Genomic DNA, 27,413 nt, shown 5'->3' with positions numbered 1-27,413 from the left:
CTCTCTCTCACTCTCTCTCTCTCTCTCTCTCTCTTTTACCCAGGGTTTGACAAGGTTAGGTTAAGGATCCCTAGCTTTCTTGACAAGCTATTTACAGGTTAAGGATTCCTAACTTTATTGGCAAGCTAAGAGCTGTTATCTACATCAGCTCATTTGAAAGCATTTTTATTTTTATGAAACATACAAGTAGGGAACAGGATGAAGTTGGAGCCATCTGTGGGCCAGCATTTTCATCTGATCAACTGACTTTATCTCATTGCCATCATAATGCTGTATGAATGTGTTCCATACTCGAGTCATCCTGGGGATAAATGATCTCAGATGAAGTGATGTTCTGGAGAAGGGTACAGCCAGAGTGAAGTTGCTGCTTTCTGCCCATCTTGTGGTACAGACGTTTGCTTCACAATGTCCTCGAAGTGGATCCAAGTGTGGTACTTTGACAATATTGGCCTTGTACATAATAATAAGGCCACCCACATCCCTCCTGTGTTGAAGGCTCTGCTGAAATGACAGATCTATCCAAGACTGGTCCAGGCGAGAGATGAGACGTTTTGCTCTGTTCTCTACTCTGTCAAGCAGTTGCAGATGATAAGGGGAGCAGGCAAACTAAGAAAGTGGAGCATACTCAAGGTGTGAGCGTACTTGTGCCTCATACAAAATCTTGCAACCCCTGCTGTCAAGCAGATGTGAGATACGGCGAAGTGCTGTAAGCTTCCTGGCTGCCTTGTTTGCAAGATTTACAATGTGATCATCATTTGTGTTTTCTCAGGAGCAAATGTTACTTGCCATCGGTTTCCCAAGGCTGATATCGCTCTTAGCTGGTGATTGATGTAGCTTAGAGCAGCTGGCATTTCCTGTCTTGGATAAGTAAATGTCAGAGTATAATCGTCTGTATATGCATTGGATTCTGGGATGAGATGAAGAAGGTCATTGAAGTAGACATTCCATAACAATGGCCCAAGCATGCTACCCTGTGGAACACGTGCCCCAACAGGATGTCTTGCTGACTCTGTCTCATTGAGAACTACGATTAGAGATCTACCTTGAAGGTAATCACTGAGGAGACATAGCGTAGAGCCCGAAATTCCCAGTGCTTGTACTTTTGCCAAGAGGCCCTGATGCCACACTCGGTCGAAAGCACCGGCAATGTCCAGTGCTACCACACAGCTGACTTTGGATTCATCTAGGGATTTGTTCCACTTAGTGGAGAGGTTTAACAACAGATCAGCAGCAGAGTAACCTTTCCTGAAGCCATATTGACGGTCATAAAGCCATGGATAGTAATAAAAAAACTCATTTGTCTTGAGATTATTGTGTCAAGGATCTTGCCAGTGATTGACAGGAGTGACACTGGTCTGTAGTTGCTGATTTCTGCTCTGCTCTTCTTTTTGTGAACAGGGACTACATTTGCCTCTTTCCATAGAGAAGGCCATTTACACTGTACTAGGTAGTGATGAAAGATGAGAGTTAGAGGTGCTGCTAGCTGGTCTGCACATCTCAGCAATCTTGGGCTCAACTTGTCTGGGCCCACAGTCTTTTCTTGGTCAAGCGACTTAAGAAGATACACCTACTCCTGTATGATTGTCACCACTGACAGCTTTGACACAGTTCTTGCAGCTAGCCAAGGAGGGTCCCGTGCTGGATCAGGAACCTCCATTTTGGCATCAAAGTGTTCGGCAAAGAGGTCAGCTTTCTCTTGACTACTAGTTGAGGGGATCCCATCCTGTCGATTAAGAGGCGGAATAAGTTCATCAGGCAGATACTCTTGTCTGTCCTTGACCAAGGACCACCAGGTTTTGGTGCCCACTCTACCTGATATCAGCTTTCTTTTTGGGCTCGTCTTCCGTCTAGATATGGCCTACTTTTGAACTTCACCCGTATGCTTTGCCTGTGCAAGTTCTTGTTATAAGTAGTGGGATGTCTCTTATACCTTCGCCAAACCTTGTACTTAGCAGTAGCACCCTCTCTACAACGAAAGCCGAACCAAGGCTGATCTGTAAGCTTCGTCACATACTGCCGGTGAGGGATGTGTACTTGTTATAGATTAAGGACATGTCCAGTGAAATCATTCACTTGGTTGTCAACATCCCCTTGGAGAAGAGCATTCCAATCGGTGGTGAAGAGCTCAGAGCAAAGGGCTGGCCAGTTTCCTCTTTCCCATAGCCAGGTTGTATGTGTGGATTCCTCACCTCATTCTGTTGGGATCTTGTGTCGTAAAAAATAGCCTTGTGGTCAGACGATCTAACATAACCGACGGGTTGACAAGTGACTATACCTTCTCCCAGATCACTTACTACTGGGTCAGGGGAGGAGCCAGAGATGTGAGTGGGGAAATCAACAAAGTTTCTCATGTCAAACACTGCAAGAAGGTCATCAAAGTTCCTTTGTATAAGATGTTGGTTGAGGTCACCAACAATTATGATATGTTGACAGTTGTGTTGTAGCAGAAGGGAGTCCACATTTTCCATTAGGAAGTTGATGGAGTCTGCATGTTGCCACTGAGGTCTGTACATTGCACATGCTAGTACAAAAGTACTAGTGTTTATGCATAGCTTGAAGAACATCATTTCCAGATGAGTAGGGGTGGCAACATCAATGTGCTGGGCATGTACGCTTTTAGAGAAGCACACAGCAACACCTCCTTGCCCTTGCCTGTCTCTTCTCATCCATGAGATGTAGCCAACAATTCTTGCAAAATTTTCTGGAGTCCTGTCGCCCAAAAATGTTTCAACAGCTGCTATGTCGAGATGTTGACTATTCACAAAACTGTGCATGCGCTCTCCAACATTGGTAATGAAACCTCTAATGTTGGCCGACAGAATGCTAATAAACTGGCTAGAGGTGGTGGGTGTATAAGGTGCCTGCCCTTGAGAGAGGTAGGACACCGAGGCAGCTGCTGGGATGTAGGTCTGTGATCTTGTATAAGGCACAAAACCACCTGCTGGGCTGAGATAGGAGTAGCTGAGTGGGTAGCGTGTGTGTTCACCAATTTAGAGATCCTGCTGGTTTGTTCCGAGAACAGATCTCTAAACAGGTGGTCATGCCTGTCAAGTTCCTTTTTCTTCTGACACTGGTCCTCCTGATGGCCTTTCGTGTGGCAGCAACTGCACCTGGTATCTTGCAGGCAGTTGTTAGTGGTGTGCCCCCTCCAGTGACAGTGAGAGCATTGCCTAGGTGCCTGGGAGGGTAGACTCCCATTTATTGCACCTCTTGTGTTTCGCTGCTGATTTATCCGCAGGTTCTGCCGCTGGTGAGCCTGATGATTGTGTATCTGATGAATGTTTTCCTGGGACTGTGTTGATGGAAGGCGAGATGGCTGTGGATGTCCTCTTCCTCTACCACGCCCCAGAACAGTCCTGATAGATGTGTCCCTACTGTTCGTTCTTTGGCGCAGCACTTGTTCCTGTGCAATGTTGGTCCCCTGATTATTAACTGCACCAATCTCTGGTGGAGAAAATCGTGACTCAGTACTTGCAGATGAAACACTGCTGCCAGATGTTGGAGTAGTGTTGGCAGGTGTGCTGACATCTGTTGGATCAGTGATGGTATGTACGCTGTCTGGTGTACTGGCAGGTGCTGAAGCAGTGATGTCAGGTGTAGGAGAGTTAACAGATGCAAGGCTTGCTTCATTACTGGGAAGAGGATCTGTTCCCTCTGTGGTGGGCAGAGGAACTGTCTAGAATTACCAAATGCAGTGTTTTGAGCTCTGTCTGTGGAGCATTAGCAATGACAGAATTCCACCAGTTATTTACATCTGAGTTGACCTCAGTGTGGGACTTCCAACCCTTGTCAATATAGTATCACCATCAGCAGCTTATGTCACTTGATGTAGGTTTGCACTGGCCTTCTACAATAGCTTGAAGGGTATCTAATAATTTGAGGAGCTCATGGAGTGCTTCCCTGTGATGGATTATCTTAGCTATGACTTTACGACACAGCCCATGACGGCAGTCTTGATCTTCGGAGAGAAGTCCCAGAGATACTTCTGAACCTTCCTCCTGTTTGTTCTGTTCTCTACTCTGTCAAACAGTTGCAGATGAGAGGACGGGGTAGGCAAACCAAGAAAGTAGAGCATACTTACATACTCACTCACCCACTTTCTTTCTCTTTCTCTCTCTTTCTTTCTCTCTCTCTCTCTCTCTCTTTCTCTTTCTTTCTCTCTCTCTCTCTCTCTCTCTCTCTCTCTCTCTCTCTCTCTCTCTCTCTCTCTCTCTCTCTCTCTCTCTCTCTCTCTCTCTCTCTCTCTCTCTCTTTCTCTCTCTCTCTCTCTGTTTCTCTCTTTTTCTCTCTCTTTTTCTCTCTTTTTCTCTCTCTTTTTCTCTCTCTTTCTCTCTCTCTTTCTCTCTCTCTTTCTCTCTCTCTTTTTCTCTCTCTCTCTCTTTTTCTCTCTCTTTTTCTCTCTTTTTCTCTCTCTCTCTTTCTCTCTCTCTCTCTCTCTTTTTCTCTCTCTCTCTTCTCTCTCTCTTTTTTTCTCTCTCTCTCTCTCCAAAGACATGGTTATTTGTAAAATAAGTTGCCCCTACTGGACTAGAAACAGGAAGGGTCTTATCTCAGTGGCAGCATCTAAGAATGAGCTCCAGATCTTGATAATCCTGATTCAGTGTATATAACAGGATTGCTAGAGGATGGAAGAAAGAAAGACAGAAAGTGGGAAAGAGTCCCAAGCTGGTGTGGTGTGGGAGTGAAACAGACAGGTGCTAATTCTTGAGTGGTTCATCAAAACCAATGTATATAAATAGCTTTTTTTTATTTGACAGCAGCCAACAAACTCATTTCAAAGAATCAAGAGCAGGTGGTGAGATTTGATCACTAAATTATGTTCATCTTCTTTGGAAGAAAATATGGAAAACTGTAAAAAAAAAAAAAGAATTCAATAGTTTTTCTTTTTTTTTGGTAGAAAATATGGACTAAAGTAAATGGATGACTAAGCCAAACTACAAAAGGGTGCACCCATTCTCAATGCACAAAAATAAATGTCATTATTTTTACAATCTGATTAAGGCTATGTAACTCATTAGCAATGATTAATCTATTTAGTTACAGACTATCACAAATAAGATACTACATTATGAAAGCTCAGGTAACACTGATGGTAATTTCTTCCATAATTTCCAGGACAGTGACTCCTCATCAAACAGAAGTAAACAATAGGGTAAGGGTGTTGGCCGAGTCAAGTAAATCTATGTCACTGATCCCAGGGTCCCTCATAGATCTATGCCATAAGCTCAGCTTGCTCAGATAAGCCGTGAGCAGTAAATTCTGGCCTAGACGAGAGAATGGGCCTGAGTGGTGAATGTGTACGATCTAATAAAGAAAATCCTGCCCCCCACAGTACATGACCTTGTGTTTGGTTTAAAATAGTGACAGAGATATTTTTTAGGTTGGTTTTTATGGTTGTACTAGGTGTTAATTGGTATCACTTGACAAAATTTAAGACATAATACTGAAATAGAGATGATTTTCATTGGTTCTAGGGCTGGTGGTATCTTCAAATCGACTTCAACGTAGCAGATATATTTGAATTTTCCACTTTTCCTGAGGATGAGTAAGCCCCCATACAACCCCCCTAGTCTGTTTTATAAGCGTTTACTAGGTCTGATTCAATTATTGGGAGAGTGTAAACCATGACCAACCATTCCTGGTTATATTTTATCATCCGAGAACAGGGTAAACCGTCGATTTTTGGGGAATTCAAAATGGAAGGCAAAAAAATAAAGGTCTGAGGATGTGACTAATGAACAGAAGAAACATTGTTTTAGTGCCTGGAATATCTACAGTGCTTATTTATTATAGTTTTTAAACTGGAATTTTTTTTGAGTAAATTTGGCCAAATTACTGACTTCTGCACACTTTATATGGTAACTCTGATAGTTGAATGGGCAGTTTCTTGTGCTTGATCAACAGCGGCATACTAGCAAAATAGCTAAGAATCTGGCTGATTTGAGCAATGGAATTGGCTGACAACACAACTCAAACTGGGAAAAATTGCTGATGCATAAATCGCACCCAGACCATTAACTTTGCATCCGTGTAATTCTGTAAGTTTTTCCAACAAATTTTGTACTTTTTGTGTCATTATCTTCAGAAAATGATTCTCTACCATTTTATAAGTTTTTTTTTAATGTAAGCACATTTAATTTCAAGGCTTTGGTCAGTGAAGGGGTTACTACAATAACATTCTTGGTTACACTACTGAATACAGTATATAGCACTATTTAACAAAACAGCAAAATCAATGCTCTCCACTTCAACACTAATTCAATTCAATAAACAGTATACGTACATACTAACTTAAGTAGTCCGCTGCAATCATTCTACAGAAAAGAAGCAAGCAGAAACATCAGGTCTGTGTCAAGTTACCTGTCCATTTGGGCTGGAAGGGCTTGTAACTTGTGAAGTAAAAGGACTTGCATGATGTGAACCTGGTTTGGGTGGCAGGCCTGGTAAGGTTGGTCGGCTCGGCAAAGGGAGGCCATGGGGGGGAGGGACAGGGGGAGCTGAAGGTGTAAATTCTCCCCCACCATCACACTACCCAACAGATACCGATGGAAAGGCAGTTAGTAAAGCACAGCAAGACATGACTTGGTTTAATAGGGTACATGAGATTGCTAAGACAGAAACTTTACTTACAAACTAAAATAGTCATTATAAAATTAAATACCCTCCTAAAAACTGTTTAATCTGATTAATAACATTTAACAAAGTGAAACCTTGATTAATTGGACTACGCAGAGGAGAGGGTGTCCATTAAATTAAAAAAAAAAGTCTTTATGAACCATAAGAATAATGTACAATTCTGAAAAGAATGGATTTAATATATTGTTTATGGACTTAACAACAGATGTCATCAGTTATATCGGAAATCTGTTAAACTGAGGTCCGTTAAATCAAGGTTTTGATACACACACACATGGATAAAGGGTATTAAAAGGTTTCACTAAGGGGATTAGTACAGTGTTATTCATGCAAAAACCATGACCACTGCAAAGAAAAGATAAGAATTTCAGAGGTTTTTGCATACAAAATCATGTGAAATAAATAAATAAATAAACAGTGAAGTGGAATTTGGTATGAAAAAAATAATTTAAAAATCCCAAGGAAAATGACCAATCAAAAAATATTCAGGATAAGTCAAAATGCTTTGAAAGAGCTTTGAAGAGGATAAAAGTGGCTATAAGTGCAAAGCATTAGGAAATATTAAGTCGGAAAATGAATACAGGAGGGACCTGCATATACAGCACCTTCTTTTTGGTATTCCACATTTTGGTTGGCTTCAAATTGAGCCATAGTTCATTATGTTCCACGTGCTGGTGACTGTCACTGGCGGGTGGAACAATGGCTCAGTTGAAAGCCAACAAAAACTCGGAACACTGAAAATAGGTTCTGTATATGCTGGGCCCTCATGTACTGTACTTTATGGTAATTTGAAAAAAAAAATACAAGGAAAAAAGCTGAATAATTGTTATGTAATTGTAGCTACAGTGAACAAGTTCAAAAAATAGTAAAAGCATGCATAAGCCAAGATATACAGTAAAAAACAATAATGAAAATTTACTTTACAAAACCACAGAGACCAAAGACTTGCAGGTAATTTTTTTGACTGTATAGATGATATATGCTAAAATAATTTCTCATTACACATTTCAAACTAAAACTGGAATATGCAGTTGTAATGTGGTGTCTGTCTGTCTCTCAAAATACTGAAAAATGGTATAGAAATGCCACTAGAAAATATCTGATTACAAATGGAGGAGCAAATTATTTTTTCTAATAACTAGATGCTAGAGACAGATCTATTATTGTAACTACAAACAGGTGATCACACACACACAAATACTGAGATAAATGGAAATGCTAGCAAGTGGCTCTCAATTAGCTTAAAAATATGCACAGTAAACTGTCAAACAAGATGTGTTCTTCTAGAACAGTTTAGCTACAAGATGGTAGAGAAACTGCATCATTTTTTATGCAAAATGTTTAATTATTATGGTGTAAACCGAGGGAAAAATAGCTAAAAACTGGCACAGGAAGGCTAGTAACTGATAATTTCATTATAACTACTACAAACTGCTGTGACTTTAACAGTCATTTACTTACCCTAGGGATACTATTACAAATTTTTATTTTATTTTTTATTAAAACATTGGCCATTTCCCACCAAGGCAGGGAGACCAAAAAAAGGAAAAAAATACTTTCATCATCATTCACTCCATCACTGTCTTGCCAGAGGTGCACCTACACTACAATAAAAAAAAGTGCAACATGTCCACACCCCTCCTGCAGAGTGCAGGCACTGAACTTCCCACCTCCAAGATTCAAGTCCAGCAAACCAGTTTCACTGAACCCCTTCATAAATGTTACTTTGCTCACACTCCAACAGTATGTCAAGTCATAAAAACCATTTGTCTCCACTCCTATCTAGAACTCACACACGCTTACTGGAAGTCCAAGCCCCTTGCACACAAAACTCTCCTTTACCCCCCTCCCTCCAACCTTTCCTAGGACAACTCCTACTTTGTCTTCCTTCCGCTACAGCTTTATAGGCTCTCCAAGTCGTTCTATTTTGTTCCAACCTCTCTAAATGTCCGAACACTTCAACAAACCCTCCTCAGCCCTCTGGATAATACTTTTGGAAACCCTCACAACTCCTTCTAATCTCTACGCTATGGATTCTCTGCATTATATTACACACTGCACATTGCCCACAGACAAGACATCTCCACTGCCTCCAGCCTTCTCCTTGTTGCAACATTCACCACTCATGCTTCACATCCATATAAGAGCACTGGTACCACTACTCTCATACATTCCCCTCCTTGCTTCCATGCATAACGTTCTGTCTCCACAGACTTCTCAGTGTGCCACTCACTTTTTTTCCATCACCCTTTTCCATCTTGTCTTTCGTTGATCCATCTGCTGACAAGTCCACTCCCAAATATTTGAATACATTCATTTCCTCCATACTTCCTCCCTCCAATTTAATATCCAATTTTTCATTACCTAATTTTTGTTATCCTCATCACCTTGCTCTGTCCTATGTTCACTTTTAATTTTAATTTCCTTCTTTTACATACCCTCCCAAACTTGCCCACCAACCTCAGCAACCTCTCTTTAGCATCTCCCAAAAGCACAGTGTCATCAGCAAAAAGCAACTGTGACAACTCCCACTTTGTATTAGATTCTCTATTTCTTAATCCCACACCTCCTGCCAACACCCAAGCATTCGCGTCTCTTACAACCTTATCTGTAAATATACTGAACAATCATGGTGACATCACACATCCCTGTCTAAGGCCTACTTTTACTGGGAAATAATCTCCCTCTCCCCTACATACTCAAATGTTGAATATATATTAGTGATTGATAATAAAGAGACATATTCATTCTGTGAATACAGTAGACCCCCGGTTAACGATATTTTTTCATTCCAGAAGTATGTTCAGATGCCAGTACTGACCGAATTGGTTCCCATAAGGAATATTGTGAAGTAGATTAGTCCATTTCAGACCCCCAAACATACACGTACAAACGCACTTACATAAATACACTTACATAATTGGTCGCATTGGCAGGTGATCGTTAATCTGGGGTCCACTGTATTTTTAAATTTCTGATGAGCTGTTGGAGTGTGAGCAGACTAATATTTTTGAAGGGATTCAGGGAAACCAGACTTGAATCCTAGAAATGGGAAATACAATGCCTGTACTTTAAAGGAGGGGTTTGGGATATTGGCTATTTGGAGGGACATCTAAACTGTCATATCTGAGTGCCTCTGCAAAGACAGTGATTATCTATGAGTGATGGTGAAAGTGTTGAATGTTGAAAGTTTTTTCTTTCATTTGTTTTCCTTTCTGGGCATTTTATTGACAAGGAGAATGAAATGTGCTCTATTCTTAATAATAATTTTCTCTTGGTTTTCACTCAGGAAGACACAAACACTATCCCAGTAATAAATTCTTATAGTGGACCTGAAGATGATAAATTATGCATTATCATAGTCTCTTCCGAAATGGTTATCAAACAGATAGACCAATTAAAGCAAAACAAGTCCCTGGGCCCTGATGAACTTTTTTCAAGGGTTCTTAAAGAGTGTAAAATGAAACTTTGTGAACCACTGACTAATATTTTTAATATTTCTCTTCAAACAGGTGTATGTATTGTCTAATATGTGGAAGATGGCTAATGCAATTCCTATTTTTAACGCAGGGGACAAGTCATTACCGTCAAATTACCGCCCAATAAGCCTAACCTCAACTGTAGGCAAATTACTAGAGTCAATTATAGCTGATATTATAAGAAACCATCTCGATAAGCGTAGCTTGATTAATGATACTCAGCATGGATTCACAAGGGGCCGTTCCTGCCTAACTAATTTATGAACCTTCTTCAGTAAAGCTTTTGAGGCCACTGACCATGATAAAGAATTTAATATTGTTTATTTAGATTTTAGTAAGGCTTTTGATAGAGTACTGCACCAGTAGGGTTATTGAAGCTAAAACTTTGGGTAGTTTCAAATTTTGGTTAGATAAATACATGAGTGAGAGGGGTTGGATTTGAGTGAGACTTGCATAATGAGTAAATAGAATTATCAAAACTTATTTCTTGGATAGCATTGAAAATTGGGTTGGGCAAATATTTTGTTAGTGGGAAGAATTGTAAAGGACCTGCCTAGTATGGACCAACAGGCCTGCTGTAGTGTTCCTCCTTTCTTATGTTCTTATGTTCAAGGTTTTAGTTTCCATAGGACCTTGGGTAGCTTTAAAAAGAGATTGGACAAATATAGGAGTGAGAGGAGCATGTATGTATGTATATATAATACACTTATGTATTTTACGATGTTTTTAAGTGTTTTATGATTGCTCATGGTTCAATAGGTTAAGGAAGCAGTATTGCATTATATTTCCCTACAGTATATTGGGGCACCAAACATTCGCAAATTTTCAACATTCGTGAGGGTCTTGTTCCCTTAACCCTCTGAATGCAAAATGGAACTCTGTGAACCTTTAACTAATATTTTTAATTTATCTCTTCAAACAGGTGTAGTGCCTGAAATGTGGAAGATGGCTAATGTAATTCCTATTTTTAAAGCACGGGACAAGTCATTACCATCAAATTACCGCACAATAAGCCTAACCTCAATTGTAGGCAAATTACTAGAGTCAATTATAGCTGATAATATAAGAAGCCATCTCGATAAGCATAATTTGATTAATGATACTCAACATGGATTCACGAGGGGCCGTTCCTGCCTAACTAATTTATTAACCTTCTTCAGCAAAGCTTTGAAGGCCACTGATCAGGATAAAGAATTCGATATTGTTTATTTAGATTTTAGTAAGGCTTTTGATAGAGTTCTGCACCAAAGACTGTTAAAGAAAGTGGCAGCTCATGGCACTGGGATAAAAAAAGTGCTGCCATGGATCAAGTCATGGCTCACTAATAGGAAGCAGAGTGTGCATAAATGGGGTTAGCCCTTTGACTGTTTTGGTCGTATACATACGTCTTACGCACCACTGTTTCGGACGCATTTATGCGTGTAAATTCTAGCGGCTTCAAATCAAGCAGGAGAAAGCTGGTAGGCCCACATGTTAGAGAATGGGTCTGTGTGGTCAGTGTGCACCACAAAAAAAATCCTGCAGCACACAGTGCATAATGAGAAAAAAAACGACCATTCTTTTTGGATTAAAACGCCGATTTTGAGGTGTATTTTCGTATAGTATTTATCATTGTATTCTCGTTTTCATGGTCTCACGTGATAAACTCGAAAACATATTACAGAAATAGAGATGATTTTGATTAGTTTCATGATGAAAACGACCTTGAAATTGAGCTCAAAGTAGAGGAAATGTTTGATTTTTACCAATGTTCAGGAGTAAGCAAATCACACCATACGTCCAACACACGTCAGCTGGGGAGTCTAATATTCTTTCACTAGTGCACTGATATTATTTATACCCTTGTTACAGTAATGCAGTAGTTTGCATAACAGTAAATTTTGTATTTTTTGCATGAATAAAAAATCAAAATAGAAAGCAATAGTAATATAAGAGGGGCCTAGAGACGTGACTAATAAACAGAGGATATGTTATTTTAGTGCCAAGAATGTCTACATTGTTTATTCTGGAACCTATTTTGAAATTGGCATCTTTTTTAATTTGTGTGAAATTGGCCAAATTGCCAAATTTTGACCACTTTATTGAGTAGTTCAAATCAGTAAATGGGCAGTTTCTTGTACTCAACTGATAGAAAAAATGAAGTTCTAAAGAAATAGCTATGAGTTTGGTCAACTGGAACAACGGAATTGGCCAAAAACAGGGCTCAAAGTTGGCGAAATCGCTGATGCATATATGTCGCTGAGACTGCTAACTTCACGGGAGCGTAATTCCGGGAGTTTTCGACCAAATTTCGTACTTTTGGTATCATTACCATCAAGAAAAGATTCTCTATCATTTCATAAGAAAACAATTTTTTTTTTTCAAAAATTTTGCGACATAGAATGAGTTTCAGAAAGGGGCTTGCGACAGTCAAAGGGTTAAATTTGAATGGGGATCTGTAACCAGTGGCATTCCGCAGGGATCAGTTTTAGGCCCATTGTTGTTTATGAAATATATAAATGACCTTGATGAGGGAATTACTAGTGACATAAGCAAATTTGCTGATGACATGAAGATAGGTAGGATAATCGATTCAAATGTTGATGTCTCAGAATTTCAGGAGGATTTAGACAAACTCAATTCATGGTCAGAAAAGTGGCAGATGCAGTTCAATGTAGATAAATGTACAGTTCTAAAGTTCGGAAATGTTCATAACCCTAGCACCTACCAGCTTAATAATGTTGAACTTAGCCGTATAGAATGAGAAAAGGATTTGGGGGTTATGGTAAGCAGCAACCTTAAACCAAGACAGCAGTGCCTAAGCGTGCATAATAAGGCAAATAGATTGCTGGGATTTATATCAAGAAGTGTAAGCAACAGAAGTCCAGCAGTTATACTTCAGCTTTATACATCAATAGTAAGGCCTCACCTAGATTATGCAGCTCAGTTCTGGTCTCCATTTTACAGAATGGATATAAATTTGTTAGAAAACATTCAGCGACGAATGACAAAATTAATTCATTGCATTAGAAATCTTCCGTATGAATAGAGATTGAAGTCCCTTAAATTGCATTCACTTGTAAGATGAAGAATGAGGGGAGACATGATCGAAGTGTACAAGTGGAAGATGGGTATTAATAAAGGGGATATTAATAAGGTCTTGGGGATATTAATAAGGTCTTGAGGATATCTCTCCAAGAGAGAACCCGAAATAATGGATTCAAATTAGACAAGTTTAGATTTAGAAAGGATATAGGAAAGTACTGGTTTGGAAATAGGGTAGTTGATGAGTGAAACAGTCTGCCTAGTAGGGTTATTGAGGCTAAGACCTTTGGTAGTTTCAAATTTAGGTTGGATAAATACATGAGTGAGAGGGGTTGGATTTGAGTGGGACTTGCACATGAGTTAATAGAATTATCAAAGCTTGTTCCTTGGATAGAACTGAAAATTGAGTTGGGCAAATATTCTGTTAGTAGAATGGATTGTGAAGGACCTGCCTAGTATGGGCTAACAAGCCTGCTGCAGTACTCCTCCTTTCTTATGTTCTTATGTTGAGGGAGACCTGTATACTGTGCATCAATTTAGTTAAACTTTTCTCTTGTAAAAATAAATGACTTGTGTATTCAGGGTTCACAGAAACTGCACTTGTCTATGAAAGCAACTCCCTCCAGTGTTTATATATCCTCTGCTTCTCTTCGTTTGAATAATTATGGTTAAAAAATGAAGGAACCTGGATGTAATGTGTATACAGTACCTACGTCATCTAAGGTTTCCTCTCCAAAGTACGTGTTATTTGTAAATTACACTAGGAAATGTTACAAGATACAACAATGCAAAAAAAAAAAAAAAAAAAGTAATAAAATTTAAAAAAAAAATTAATGTTAAGTTTAGATTAAAAAAAAAAAGCTATAGATAGCTAAAAACTTCTCTTTTCATATACGAGTTAGAGAACAAATCACTTAATTTTACTGAGCTGCAAATGTTGCAGATAACAAAACTGGGTAAATATAAGATGGAAAAGAAATGTTTAGAGATATCATATATGAAAGTTAGGTACAGTACATAGATAAGTGCTTAAGAAAAGCAAAGGACATAAGGATACAAGAGCAGTACAAACATCTCTAGCATGAAAGACCTCTAACCCCCCAAAAAGGAATAAGAATCAAAGACTGTACATCTCCTTCCCCCATTTATCTTCTTCAATGCCCTTCTTAGCAATGTCAACTATAAAGTGGAGAGAGATAAGAGGGCCCCCATAGCTCACTGCTAAGTTTAGTTTCATAACAAAATCATTCAAACTATTACCACCCCATAAAACAGACCAGGTAAACAGATTGTGGGAACAAAACCTTTCTCCAAAAAGGGTTGGGTTCCCACAAAAATTTAACATTTCCACTATACTGAGGCTCATTTCAAGCGACTTTTAGTCCAAAATCGACCAACATCATCTTTTTTACTATTAAGTCTCTCAAATGATGCCAAGAAATAGCCAATAATACTATAAAAACCACTCTAAAAATGCCTCAAAGTCGCTATTTTAACCCAGACACACAGTTAGTGATTCACGGTTCCCATCATGAAGGAAAGTTTTATACTGTGCACACCCACCACAGAGACCCACTCTTTCATGCCTAACCCAAAATATATTGTTCACAGCATATCTGAGGAAACCATCATTAAGACGTAGATCTACATAGGCGGCAATGGCCTTGATGAAGTAGATCTACATGAGAGACAGTGAAAAAATTAATGATGGTCCCACAAAGCTAAAGACCACAAATACACAATAAAGTCTTTATAACAAACTTTATCACAGATTTGGGTTGATTTGTGTTTTAGTCTATATCTCTGTAATGTCCCTCTAATCTGGTTAGTAGTGACGTACGTTGGTTTGCGTGCAGCCAGCAGCAACAGCCTGGTTGATCAGGCTCTGATCCACCAGGAGGCCTGGTCACAGACCGGGCCGCGGGGGCGTTGACCCCGGAACTCTCTCCAGGTAAACTCCAGGTAAATTCAAAAAAAAAAAAATAACCAGAAGAAAGATGGAATTGAGTGTGGAAAAGCCACAGAGCCAGAAAAACCCTGGATAACTGAGTCTTTCCCACTGGTTGTCCTTCAGTAAGAAGCTGGTTAACTGAAGTCCACAAAAACAGAAGCTGTGACTTTGAAGAAATGAGTATAGTGTGAGAAACCACCACTTAAAATTTGTATGAATAAATAATAAAGACAGGACATCAAGATTTTGTTTCTGTAACGTAATGATGCAATTCATTGTTCTGTCCAGCAGAATCATTGACTATAATTTACTTTTTTTCTTTTTAACTCAGTAGCTATTTCCTGCCAAGGCAGGGTGAAAACACATTCGCCATCATTCAATCACAGCCTTTCCAGATTTTTTTTTTTTTTTTTTTTTTTTTTGCAAGTCGGTCATCTCCCACCGAGGCAGGGTGACCCAAAAAGAAAGAAAATGCCCAAAAAGAAAATACTTTCATCATCATTCAACATTTTCACCTCACTCACACATAATCACTGTTTTTGCAGAGGTGCTCAGAATACAACAGTTTAGAAGTAGTATAAACATATAAAGATATACAACATATCCCTCCAAACTGCCAATATCCAAAACCCTCCTTTAAAGTGCAGGCATTGTACTTCCCATTTCCAGGACTCAAGTCCGGCTATATAAAAATAACCGGTTTCCCTGAATCCCTTCACTAAATATTACCCTGCTCACACTCCAACAGATCGTCAGGTCCCAAATACCATTCATCTTCATTCACTCCTATCTAACACGCTCATGCATGCTTGCTGAAAGTCCAAGTCCCTCGCCCACAAAATCTCCTTTACCCCCTCCATCCAACGTTTTCAAGGACAACCCCTACCCCACCTTCCTTCCCCTACAGATTTATACGCTCTCTACGTCATTCTACTTTGATCCATTCTCTCTAAATGACCAAACCACCTCAACAACCCCTCTTCAGCCCTCTGACTAATACTTTTATTAACTCCACACCTTCTCCTTATTTCCACACGCCAAATTTTTTGCATAATATTTACACCACACATTACCCTTAGACAGGACATCTCCACTGCCTTCAACCGCCTCCTCGTTTCAGCCTTTACAACCCAAGCTTCACACCCATATAAAGGTGTTGATACTGCTATACTTTCATACATTCCCTTCTTTGCCTCCATAGATAACGTTTTTTGTCTCCACAAATACTTCAACGCACAATTCGCCTTTTTTCCTTCATCAATTCTATTATTAACCTCATCCTTCATAAATCCATCCGCTGACACGTCAACTCCCAAATATCTGGAAACATTCACTTCCATACTCCTCCTCCCCAATTTGATACCCAATTTTTCTTTATCTAAATTATTTGATAACCTCATCACCTTACTCTTTTCTATGTTCACTTTCAACTTTCTACCTTTACACACACTCTCAAACTCGTCCACTAACCTTTGCAATTTTTCTTTAGAATCTCCCATAAGCACAGTATCATCAGCAAAAAGTAAATGTGTCAATTCCCATTTTGCATTTGATTCCCCATAATTTAATCCCACCCCTCTCCCGAACACCCTAACATTTACTTCTTTTACAACCCCATCAATAAATATATTAAACAACCATGGTGACATTATACATCCCTAAGACCTACTTTTACAGGGAAGTAGTCTCCCTCTCTTCTACACACCCTAACCTGAGTCTCACTATCCTCATAAAAACTCTTTACAGCATTTAGTAACTTACCACCTATTCCATATACAGTGGACCCTCGACCAACGAAATTAATCCATTCCTGAGAGTTCATCGTGAATCGAAATTATCGTTAGTCGAGTTAATTTTCCCCATAAGAAATAGGGAAATCAAATTAATCCGAGCAAGACACCCAAAAGTATTGAAAAAAAAAAAAATTTTACCACATGAAATATTAATTTTAATACACACGAACTGAAGAAGACATGTACAAATACATGACACTTACCTTTATTGAAGAACTGGTGATGACTGATGGGATGGGAGGAGGGGAGACTGTGGATGGTGTTAGTGTTTAGAAGGGGAATCCCCGGAAAAGGACTTGACACCTCAAGTCCTTTTCTGGGGTTACTTCCCTTCTTATTTTAATGCCACTAGGACCAGCTTGAGAGTCACTGGACCTCTGTCGCACAACATATCTGTCCATAGAGGCCTGTACCTCCCGTTCCTTTATGACATTCCTAAAGTGTTTCACAACACTGTCAGGGTCACAATTAAACACTTGTTCAGGTTTCAGTTCTTCACTGTCTATGTACTCCTTGAATTCCTGCACATATTTTTCAACTGATTTTTGGTCCAAACTGGCAGCCTCACCATGCCTTATCACACTATGTATGCCACTACGATTCTTAAATCTCTCAAACCAATCTTTGCTGGCCTTAAATTCACTCACATCACCACTAGTTGCAGGCATTTTTCTAATTAAATCCTCATGCAACTTCCTAGCCTTTTCACATATGATCGCTTGAGAGATGCTATCTCCTGCTATCTGTTTTTCCTTTATCCACACCAATAACAGTCTCTCAACATCTTCTATCACTTACGATCTCAGTTTCGAAAACATAGTTGCACCTTTGGCAAGAACAGCTTCCTTGATTGCCGTTTTCTTGGCCACAATAGTAGCGATGGTTGATTGGGGTTTTGTGTACAACCTGGCCAGCTCGGAGACACACACTCCACTTTCATACTTAGCAATGATCTCTTTCTTCATATCCATAATAATTCTCACCCTTTTTGCTGTAGGGTTGGCACTAGAAGATTTCTTGGGGCCCATGGTGACTTATTTTGCAGGTGCAACCACTAAAAATGCTGTGATAATATGAAATGTTCCGATTGTCTGTTTGGATGGGACCGCGGTGGCTGGCTGGCTTGTAAACACTGGCCACAAGCGGATGCGTCTCAGATGGAACGAATTGTGTTGGTTGAGTTTTTTAGCGTTAGTCGAGACAAAATTTTTGCGTTAAAATGTATCGCTAGTGGAATTTAACGTTAGACGATGCCATCGTTGGTTGAGGGTCCACTGTACACGTACTTGCAACATCTGCCACATTGCCCCCATACCCACTCTATCATATGTCTTTTCTAAATCCATAAATGCAATAAAAAGTTCCCTACCTTTATCTAAATACTGTTCATATATATGCTTCAATGTAAACACTTGATCTACACATCCCCTACCCGCTCTGAAACCTTCTTGCTCATCCGCAATCCTACATTCTGTCTTGCCTCTAATTCTTTCAATTATAACCCTACTATACACTTTTCCTGGTATACTCAGTAAACTTATTCGGCTCTAATTTTTACAATCTCTTTTGTCCCCCTTCCCTTTATATAAAGGAATTATACATGCTCTCTGCCAATCCCTAGGTACCTTCCTCTCTTTCATACATTTATTAAACAAAAATACCAACCACTCCAACACTATATCCCCCCTACTTTTAACATTTCTGTCATGATCCCGTCAGCTCCAGCTGCTTTACCCCCTTTCATTCTATGTAATGCTTCACGCACCTCCCCCACACTCACATCCTGCTCTTCTTCACTCCTAAAAGATGGTATACCTCCCTGGCCAGTGCATGAAATTACCGCCTCCCTTTCTTCGTCAACATTGAAAAGTTCATCAAAATATTCTCGCCATCTACCCAATACCTCCATCTCCCCATCTACTAACTCCCCTACTCTGTTTTTAACAGACGAATCCATTCATTCCCTTGGTTTTCTTCACTTGTTTAACTCCAAAAATTTTTTCTTATTTTCATTAAAATTTCTTGACAGTGCCTCTCCCACTCTATCATCTGCTCTCCTTTTACACTCTCTCACCACTCTCTCCAGCTTTCTTGTACTCTCCATATACTCTACTCTTCTTATAGCAATTCTGCTTTGTAAAAACCACTCATAAGCTATCTTTTTCTCTTTTATCACACCCTTTACTTCATCATTCCACCAATCACTCCTATTTCCTCCTGCACTCACCCTCCTATAACCACAAACTTCTGCCCCACATTCTAATACCGCATTTTTAAAACTATTCCAACCCTCTTCAACCCCTCCACTACTCTTACTTGCACCAGCCCACCTTTCTGCCAATAGCTGCTTATATCTCACCCGAACTTCTTTCTCCCTTAGTTTATACACTTTCAACTCCCTCTTACTAGTTGTCATTTTCCTTTGTCTCATCTACCTCTTACTCTTACTGTAGCTATAACTAAATAATTATCCGATATATGAGTTGCCCCTCTATAAATGTGTACATCCTGGAACCTACCCATCAACCTTTTATCCACCAATACATAATCTAACAAACTACTTTCATTACGTGCTATATCATACCTTGTATATTTATTTATCCTCTTTTTCATAAAACACATATTACTTATTACCAAACCTCTTTCTACACATAGCTCAATTAAAGGCTCCCCATTTTCATTTACCCCTGGCACCCCAAATTTACCTACAACTCCCTCCACAACATTTTTACCCACTTTAGCATTGAAATCCCCAACTACAAGTACTCTCACACTTGGTTCAAAACTTCCCATACACTCAACAATTCCCAAAACCTCTCACTTTCCTCTACACTTCTCTCTTCTCCAGGTGTATATATGCTTACTATAACCCACTTTTCACATCCAACCTTTATTTTACTCTACATAATCCTTGAATTAATACATTTATAGTCCCTCTTTTCCTGCCAAAGCTTATCCTTCAACATTATTGTTACTCCTTTTTTAGCTCTAACTCTATTTGAAACCCCTGACCTAATCCCATTTATTCCTCTCCACTGAGATGCTCCCAACCCCTTCAGCTTTGTTTCACATAAAGCCAGGCCATCCAGCTTCTTCTTATTCATAACATCCACAATCATCTCTTTCTTATCTTTTGCACAACATCCACGCACATTCAGACATCCCACTTTGACAATTTTCTTCTTATTATTCTTTTTAGTAATTATTACAGGAAAAGGGGTTACTAGCCCATTGTTCCCAGCATTTTAGTTGACTTTTACGGCACGCATGGCTTACGGAGGAAAGATTCTTGTTCCACTTTCCCATGGATATAAAAGAAAAAAGTAATAAGAACAAGAACTATTATGATAAAATCAAAGAAAACTCAGATGAGTGTATACAATGCCTGCACTTTAAAGGAGGGGTTTTGGGATATTGGCAGTTTGGAGGGATATGTTGTGTATCTTTATAAGTATATACTTCTAAACTGTTGTATTCTGAGCACCTCTGCAAAAACAGTGATTATGTGTGAGTGAGGTGAAAGTGTTGAATGATTATGAAAGTATTTTCTTTTTGGGGATTTTCTTTCTTTTTGGGTCACCCTGCCCCGGTGGGAGACGGCCGACTTGTTAAAAAAAAAAATGTATGTGTAGTGTGACCTAAGTGTAAGTAGAAGTAGCAAGACATACCTGTAATCTTGCATATTTATGAGACAGACAAAAGACACCAGCAATCTTACCATCATGTAAAACAATTACAGGCTTTCGTTTTACACTCACTTGGCATGACGGTAGTACCTCCCTGGGTGGCTGCTGTCTACCAGAATCAGAATCATTGACTATAATTTACATTTTTTCTTTTTAACTCAGTAGCTATTTCCTGCCAAGGCAAGGTGAAAACACATTCACCATCATTCATTCAATCATAGCCTTTCCAAAAGTTTTTTTTTTTTTTCAACAAGTCGGCCATCTCCCACCAAGGCAGGGTGACCCAAAGAGAAAGAAAATCCCCAAAAAGAAAATACTTTCATCATCATTCAACACTTTCACCTCACTCACACATAATCACTGTTTTTGCAGAGGAGCCCAGAATACAACAGTTTAGAAGTATTTTTTTTTTTTTCAACAAGTTGGTCATCTCCCACCGAGGCAGGGTGACCCAAAAAAGAAAGAAAATCCCCAAAAAGAAAATACTTTCATCATCATTCAACACTTTCACCACACTCACACATTATCACTGCCTTTGCAGAGGTGCTCAGAATACAACAGTTTAGAAGCATATACGTATAAAGATACACAACATATCCCTCCAAACTACCAATATCCCAAACCCCTCCTTTAAAGTGCAGGAGGAGAAGTATATACATATAAAAATACACAATATATCTCTCCAAACTGCCAATATCCCAAACCCCTCCTTTAGAGTGCAGGCATTGTACTTCCCATTTCCAGGACTCAAGTCTGGTTATATAAAATAACCGGTTTCCCTGAATCCCTTCGCTAAATATTACCCTGCTCACACTCTGACTACAACATCCCACCTCTCTTTCAGAGTGCAGGCAATGCCCTTACTACCTCTAAGACTCAAGTCCAGCTAATCAATTTTCCTGTATCCCTTCTTACCTTGCTCACACTACAATAACACATTCATTAAAAAATCTGATCTCCATTCACCCCTATCTAACACCCTCAACAAGCCTGTTGGATACTCAAGCCCCTGAACTCAAAGCTACTTTTACCCTCCTTCCCACAATTTCTTGGACAACCCCTACCCCTCCTACCTTCCACCCTAGATTTATACACCCTCTTTGTCAACTTATCTTTTTTCATCCTCTCTATATGCCAAAAACCACTTCAACAATCCCTCCTCAGCCCTTCAAGTTATTTTTTTTAACATGTCGGCTATTTCCCACTGAGGTAGGGTGACCCAAAAAGAAAGAAAAAACTCCCATTATAGTTCAACACTTTCACCATCATTTATACATAATCACTGTCTTTGCAGAGGGGCTTAGATACGACAGTTGAGATGTCTCTCCAAATAGCCTATATCCCAAACCCCTTCTTTAAAGTACAGGCATTGTACTTCCTACCTCCAGGACTCAAGTCCAGCTAACCACTGCTTTTGCAGAGGTGCTCAGAATACAACAGTTTAGAAGCATATACGTATAAAGATACACAACATATCCCTCCAAACTACCAATATCCCAAACCCCTCCTCTAAAGTGCAGGAGGAGCAATTCTGATTTTTGTTAAACAGTCCAGTACTGTATTTACATATTTCTCTGAAAAACTGATCAAAGTAAGGCTTGTACCTTATTGATTACATTTTCCAATAAGAGTACCACAACATTGTAAGTGCCCAAAAGTAAGCAAATCATCATTTTTGTGTTCTTGATTCATCTTTAGATGATATTTCAGTCTAGGACCAAACTGAAGTCTAAAATTTCTTCTCCTGCTGATAAGTGCGAGTTTCTGTGAATTGCTCCAGCTGTGGTATTTTAACATTAATTATAATTTATTGTATTTTAACATTAATTACTCTTTATTGATAAAGTCTTTCGTTTCCATTAGTTGTTTGTTACATAAATAATACCTAAATTGAGAGATGCAGTATGGCTACTTTTTTTACACTATTTTCATACAGTGTAAACAAAGAAATACATCTTGACAGTGATTTCTTTGATTTAAAAGATATATACGATCAAATAAAAATTGTGAAACATAGAGGAATACCAAAATAATGATGGTAAAATAAATGATGAGTCAGCAAAGAAAACTGAGACAGATTTAGAGGCAGACCATTATCAACAGGAGAGAGAGTCCATAAACTACAAAATATAATGGAAAAGTAGTAGTACAAGCAATATCTGGACAGACTCAGAGGCTATATGTAATTATCATAATCATATATTTTTTATTTTTTCAAGATGCAACACTTTTTTTTTTTTTAACATGCTGGCCATCTCCCACCAAGGCAGGGTGACCCAAAAAGAAACACTTTCACCATGATTTAAAACTTTTACTATCCTTTACACATAATCACTGTCTTTGCAGAGATGCCCAAATAGTTTAGACAATTTAGATGTCACTCCAAACAGCCAATATCTCAAATGCCTCCTTTAAAGTGCAAGCATTGTATTTCCCACCTCCAAGACTCAAATCCAGCTAACCGGTTTCCCTGAATCCCTTTACACAATATTAGCCTGCTAACACTCCAACAGCTCATCAGGTCCCAAAAACCATTCGTCTCCATTCACTCCAAACACACTCACACACGCCTGTTGCATGTCCAGGCCCCCTTGCACCCCTCCCTCCATCCTTTCCAAGGATGTCTCCAACCCCTCCTCCTTTCCACTACAGATTTATACACCCTCCAAGTCAATTCTATTTTGCTCCATCCTCTCTAAATGACCAAACCACCTTAATAACCCCTCTTCAGCCCCCTGAATAATACTCTTTTTAACTCCACACCTCCTCCTAATATCCACACTACAAATTCTCTGCATAATATTTACACCACACATTACCATTAGACATGGTATTTCCACTGCTTCCAGCCTCCTCCTCACCACAGCATTTACAACCCATGCTTCACACCCATTTAAGTGTTGGTACCACTATACTTTGTCTCCATGGTTAACATTTTTTGTCTCCATAGACACCTGAAAGCACCATTCACCTTTTTTCCTTCATCAATTCTATAGTTAACCTCGTCCTCCATAAATCCATCTGCTGACAAATCTACTCCCAAATATCTGAACACTTTCACTTCTTCCATACTCCCTCCTTCCAAATGTGATATCCAATTTTTCTTTAACTAACTCGTTTCATACCCTTATCACCTTACTATTATCAATGTTCACTTTCAACTTTCTTAACACACACTCCCAAACTTGTCTACTGACGATTGCAACTTCTCTTTAGAATCTCCCATCATCACATTATCATCATTTTCCTTACGGGAAAATGCTCCTAGTTATGTAAAGCATATCACCGTGATGTCACCGTGGTTGTTCAATATATTTATAGATGGGGTTGTAAGAGAAGTAAATGTGAGGGTCTTGGCAAGAGGTGTGGAGTTAAGAGATAAAGAATCAAACACAAAGTGGGAGTAGTCACAGTTGCTCTTTGCTGATGACACTGTGCTTTTGGGAGATTCTGAAGAGAAGTTGCAGAGATTGGTGGATGAATTTGGTAGGGTATGTAAAAGAAGAAAATTAAAAGTGAATATAGGAAAGAGTAAGGTGATGAGGATAAAAAGATTAGGTGATGAAAGATTGGATATCAGATTGGAGGGAGAGAGTATGGAGGAGGTAAATGTATTCAGATATTTAGGAGTGGATGTGTCAGCAGATGGGTCTATGAAGGATGAGGTGAATCATAGAATTGATGAGGGGAAAAGGGAGAATGGTGCACTTAGGAGTCTGTAGAGACAAAGAACTTTGTCCGTGGAAGCAAAGAGGGGAATGTATGAGAGTATAGTTGTACCAACAGTCTTGTATGGGTGTGAAGCATGGGTGATGAATGTTGCAACAAGGAGGAGGCTGGAGGCAGTGGAGATGTCATGTCTGAGGGCAATGTGTGGCGTGAATATAATGCAAAGAATTCGTAGTTTGGAAATTAGGAGAAGGTGTGGGATTACCAAAACTATTACCCAGAGGGCTGAGAAGGGGTTGTTGAGGTGGTTCGGACAAGTAGAGAGAATGGAACAAAACAGAATGACTTCAAGAGTGTATAAATCTGTAGTGGAGGGAAGGTGGGGTAGGTGTTGGCCTAGGAATGGTTGGAGGGAGGGGGTAAAGGAGGTTTTGTTTGTGAGGGGGCTTGGACTTCCAGCAAGCATGAGTGAGTGTATTTGATAGGAGTGAATGGAGACAAATGGTTTTTAATACTTGATGTGCTGTTGGAGTGTGAGGAAAGTAACATTCATGAAGGAATTCAGGGAAACCAGCAGACCAGACTTGAGCCCTGGGGATGGGAAGTACAGTGTCTGCACTCTGAAGGAGGGGTGTTAATGTTGCAGTTTTATAACTGTAGTGTAAAGCACCCCTGTGGCAGGACGGTGATGGAGTGAATGATGATGAAAGTTTCTCTTTTTCAGGCCACCTTGCCTTGGTGGGAATTGGCTGATGTGTTAACAAAAAAAAAAGAAGTTAAACTTGGAGTAATACTCAAATTATACAGCACTCCTTTCTACCTCAATTACCATCTCATGCCAAGGAAGGGTGACCTAAAGAAGGGAACACATTTGCCTCATTCATTAAATCACTGTCCTGTAAGAAGTGTGCTGACATCACAATTCATATAACCCTCTGACTGCAGCATCCCCACCCCTCCTTCAGAGTACAGGTACTGCTCTTTCTACTTTTAGACTCCTATCTGACTAACTGGTTTCCCTGCATCCCTTCATAAATATTACCTGGCTCACACTCCAATAGCACATCCACTAAAATCCATTTGCTTCCACTTGTATCTAACACATTGACACAAGCCTGCTGGATGCTTAAGCCCCTAAAACTCAAAGCCTCCTTCATCCCTCCCTCCAACTGTTCCAGGGATGATCACTGCCTCTCCTATCCTCTAACCCAAATTTACACATCCTGTTCATCATCTTAACCCTCTCCATCCTCTCAAGATGCCCAGAGGACCTCAGAAACCCCTACTAAACCCTCAGAATTACATCCTTGGTGACCCCACATCATCCTTTAATGACTATACTCCAAACCTTCTCCACATTCAAACCACTAATATCTCTTGGAGATGACATCTTCACTACCTATACGTATACGAAAGTGCTAGTACTACTATATAATGGTACAAATTCCCCTCCCTTCCTTTTTTTTTTAACACTGACTGTCTCCTACTAAGGTGGGTTGACCTGTAAAAGAAGAAACACTCATTCCATCACTGTCTTGATAGGTGTGCAGATACTAGTTTAAAATCGTAAATATGCCCAACCCTCCTCCAGAGTGCAGGCACTGTACTTCCCTCCTCCAGGACACAAGTCCAACTAACCAGTTTCCCTGAATCCCTTCATGTTACCCTGCTCACACTCCAATAGTACATCAAGTCACAAAACCACTTACCTCCACTCACCCCTATCTAACACGTTCACACAAGTGCTGGATGTCTAAACCCCTCACATATGACACCTCTTTTACCCTTTGCCCTCCAACCTCACACCTCCTAATCTCCAAGTTACAAATTTCTGCATAATATTCACATCACATGCCTTCAGACACGACTTCTCCACTGCCTCCAGCCTCCTCCTTGCTGCAACATTCACAAACCATGCTTCACACCCATATAAGAAAGTTGGTACCTCTAAACTTTCACACATTTCCCTCTATGCCTCCATGGATAACCTTAAGACTCTACAGATGCCTCAATGCACCACTCACCCTTTTCCTTTCATGAATTCTATCGTTCACCTCGTCTTTCATAGACCCATCTGCCAACAGGTCCACTCCCAAGTATCTGAACACATTCTCTTCTTCCATACTCCCTCCCTCATTTTTTGTCTTCACAGATAAACTTCTTTCATTCCACAGATGCCTCTACACACCACATACCTCTTTTCACCATCATCTCTTCTATGGTCGACCTCATCTTCCACGGACCCATCTGGTGACATATTTGCTCCCTATATCTTAATACATCCACTTCCTCTACTGTCCCTCTTGCCAATCTGTAGCTCACTCTATCATTGCTTAGAATTTTTGTTACCCTTGTCACCTTGCTCTTTTCTATTTTCACTTTTAACTTCTTTTTTTTTTACATACCTTCCCAAATTCATCCACCACCCTTTGCAATTATCATCAGAATCTCTGAAATAACTGTCATTGGCAAAGAGTAATTGTATATCAGTAAAAACACTTGACTTCATAGAATTTCAGTTACATGTAAACTTAACACTATTACAATACTATACACTTTTTTACACTAAACATATTTAATAAAAATATATAATAACAGAAAAACCAAAACAACCAAGTACTCACATCATCCACTATAGTTGAGTAATTCTCATCCACCTCATCAGATGGGTAAACATAAGTTGATGAACCAGATGCATAAGGTGGAGGAGGAGTTCCTGGGGGTTCCAAAACTGAAATATCTTCATTACAAAGAGATGATGCTTTGCCACGATTTCCACTGGGCCCTGACATATTAAGATCTGTGAGTGTGTCACTCCCACTTGCATAACCTAGAAGAGAATCCAATAATTTTATTTTTCACTTCATTTCTATACTGCAACATCACAAGCAGTACATAAAAAGGAAGAGCTGTAGATTATTTAAAAAAAAATCACACCGATGTTTCTTTTGTACTAGAATAAAGAGTTTACTTGTAGTCACTATGGAAAGGGTTGAAACTTAGAAACTTACATTCAATAATATTGTTTTAATATAGCAGTATTTATGATTCTAGCAAATATTAAAACGCCTGTCTTTTTTTCAATAAGCTGGTTGTCTCCCACCGAGGCAGGGTGACCCAAAAAGAGAGAAACACTTTCACCATTATTCAAACATAATCACTGTCTTTGCAGAGG

General features: G+C 39.4%; 1 protein-coding gene across 7 annotated transcripts in view; it reads right to left on the bottom strand.

Annotated features, from left to right (window-relative positions):
- The window catches only part of LOC128694541 (rho guanine nucleotide exchange factor 11), a 474,507-nt gene that overhangs the window by 322,123 nt on the left and 124,971 nt on the right, over positions 1-27,413 (bottom strand). For 6 of the 7 annotated variants that reach the window (XM_070095938.1, XM_070095936.1, XM_070095941.1 and 3 more), the window contains 2 exons: positions 26,863-27,068; positions 6,361-6,528 (listed from right to left, as the gene is read on the bottom strand). In XM_070095938.1, coding sequence (XP_069952039.1) covers positions 6,361-6,528; positions 26,863-27,068 — 374 coding nt within the window. The remainder of the gene's footprint in view (positions 1-6,360; positions 6,529-26,862; positions 27,069-27,413) is intronic. The other variant, XM_070095939.1, reaches the window with a different exon arrangement.

This window comes from Cherax quadricarinatus, chromosome 51 (genome assembly GCF_038502225.1).
Source record: "Cherax quadricarinatus isolate ZL_2023a chromosome 51, ASM3850222v1, whole genome shotgun sequence".
Lineage (NCBI taxonomy): Eukaryota > Metazoa > Arthropoda > Malacostraca > Decapoda > Parastacidae > Cherax > Cherax quadricarinatus.
Note: the sequence above shows the minus strand (reverse complement) of the source record. Positions and strands in the feature narration are given on the sequence as shown.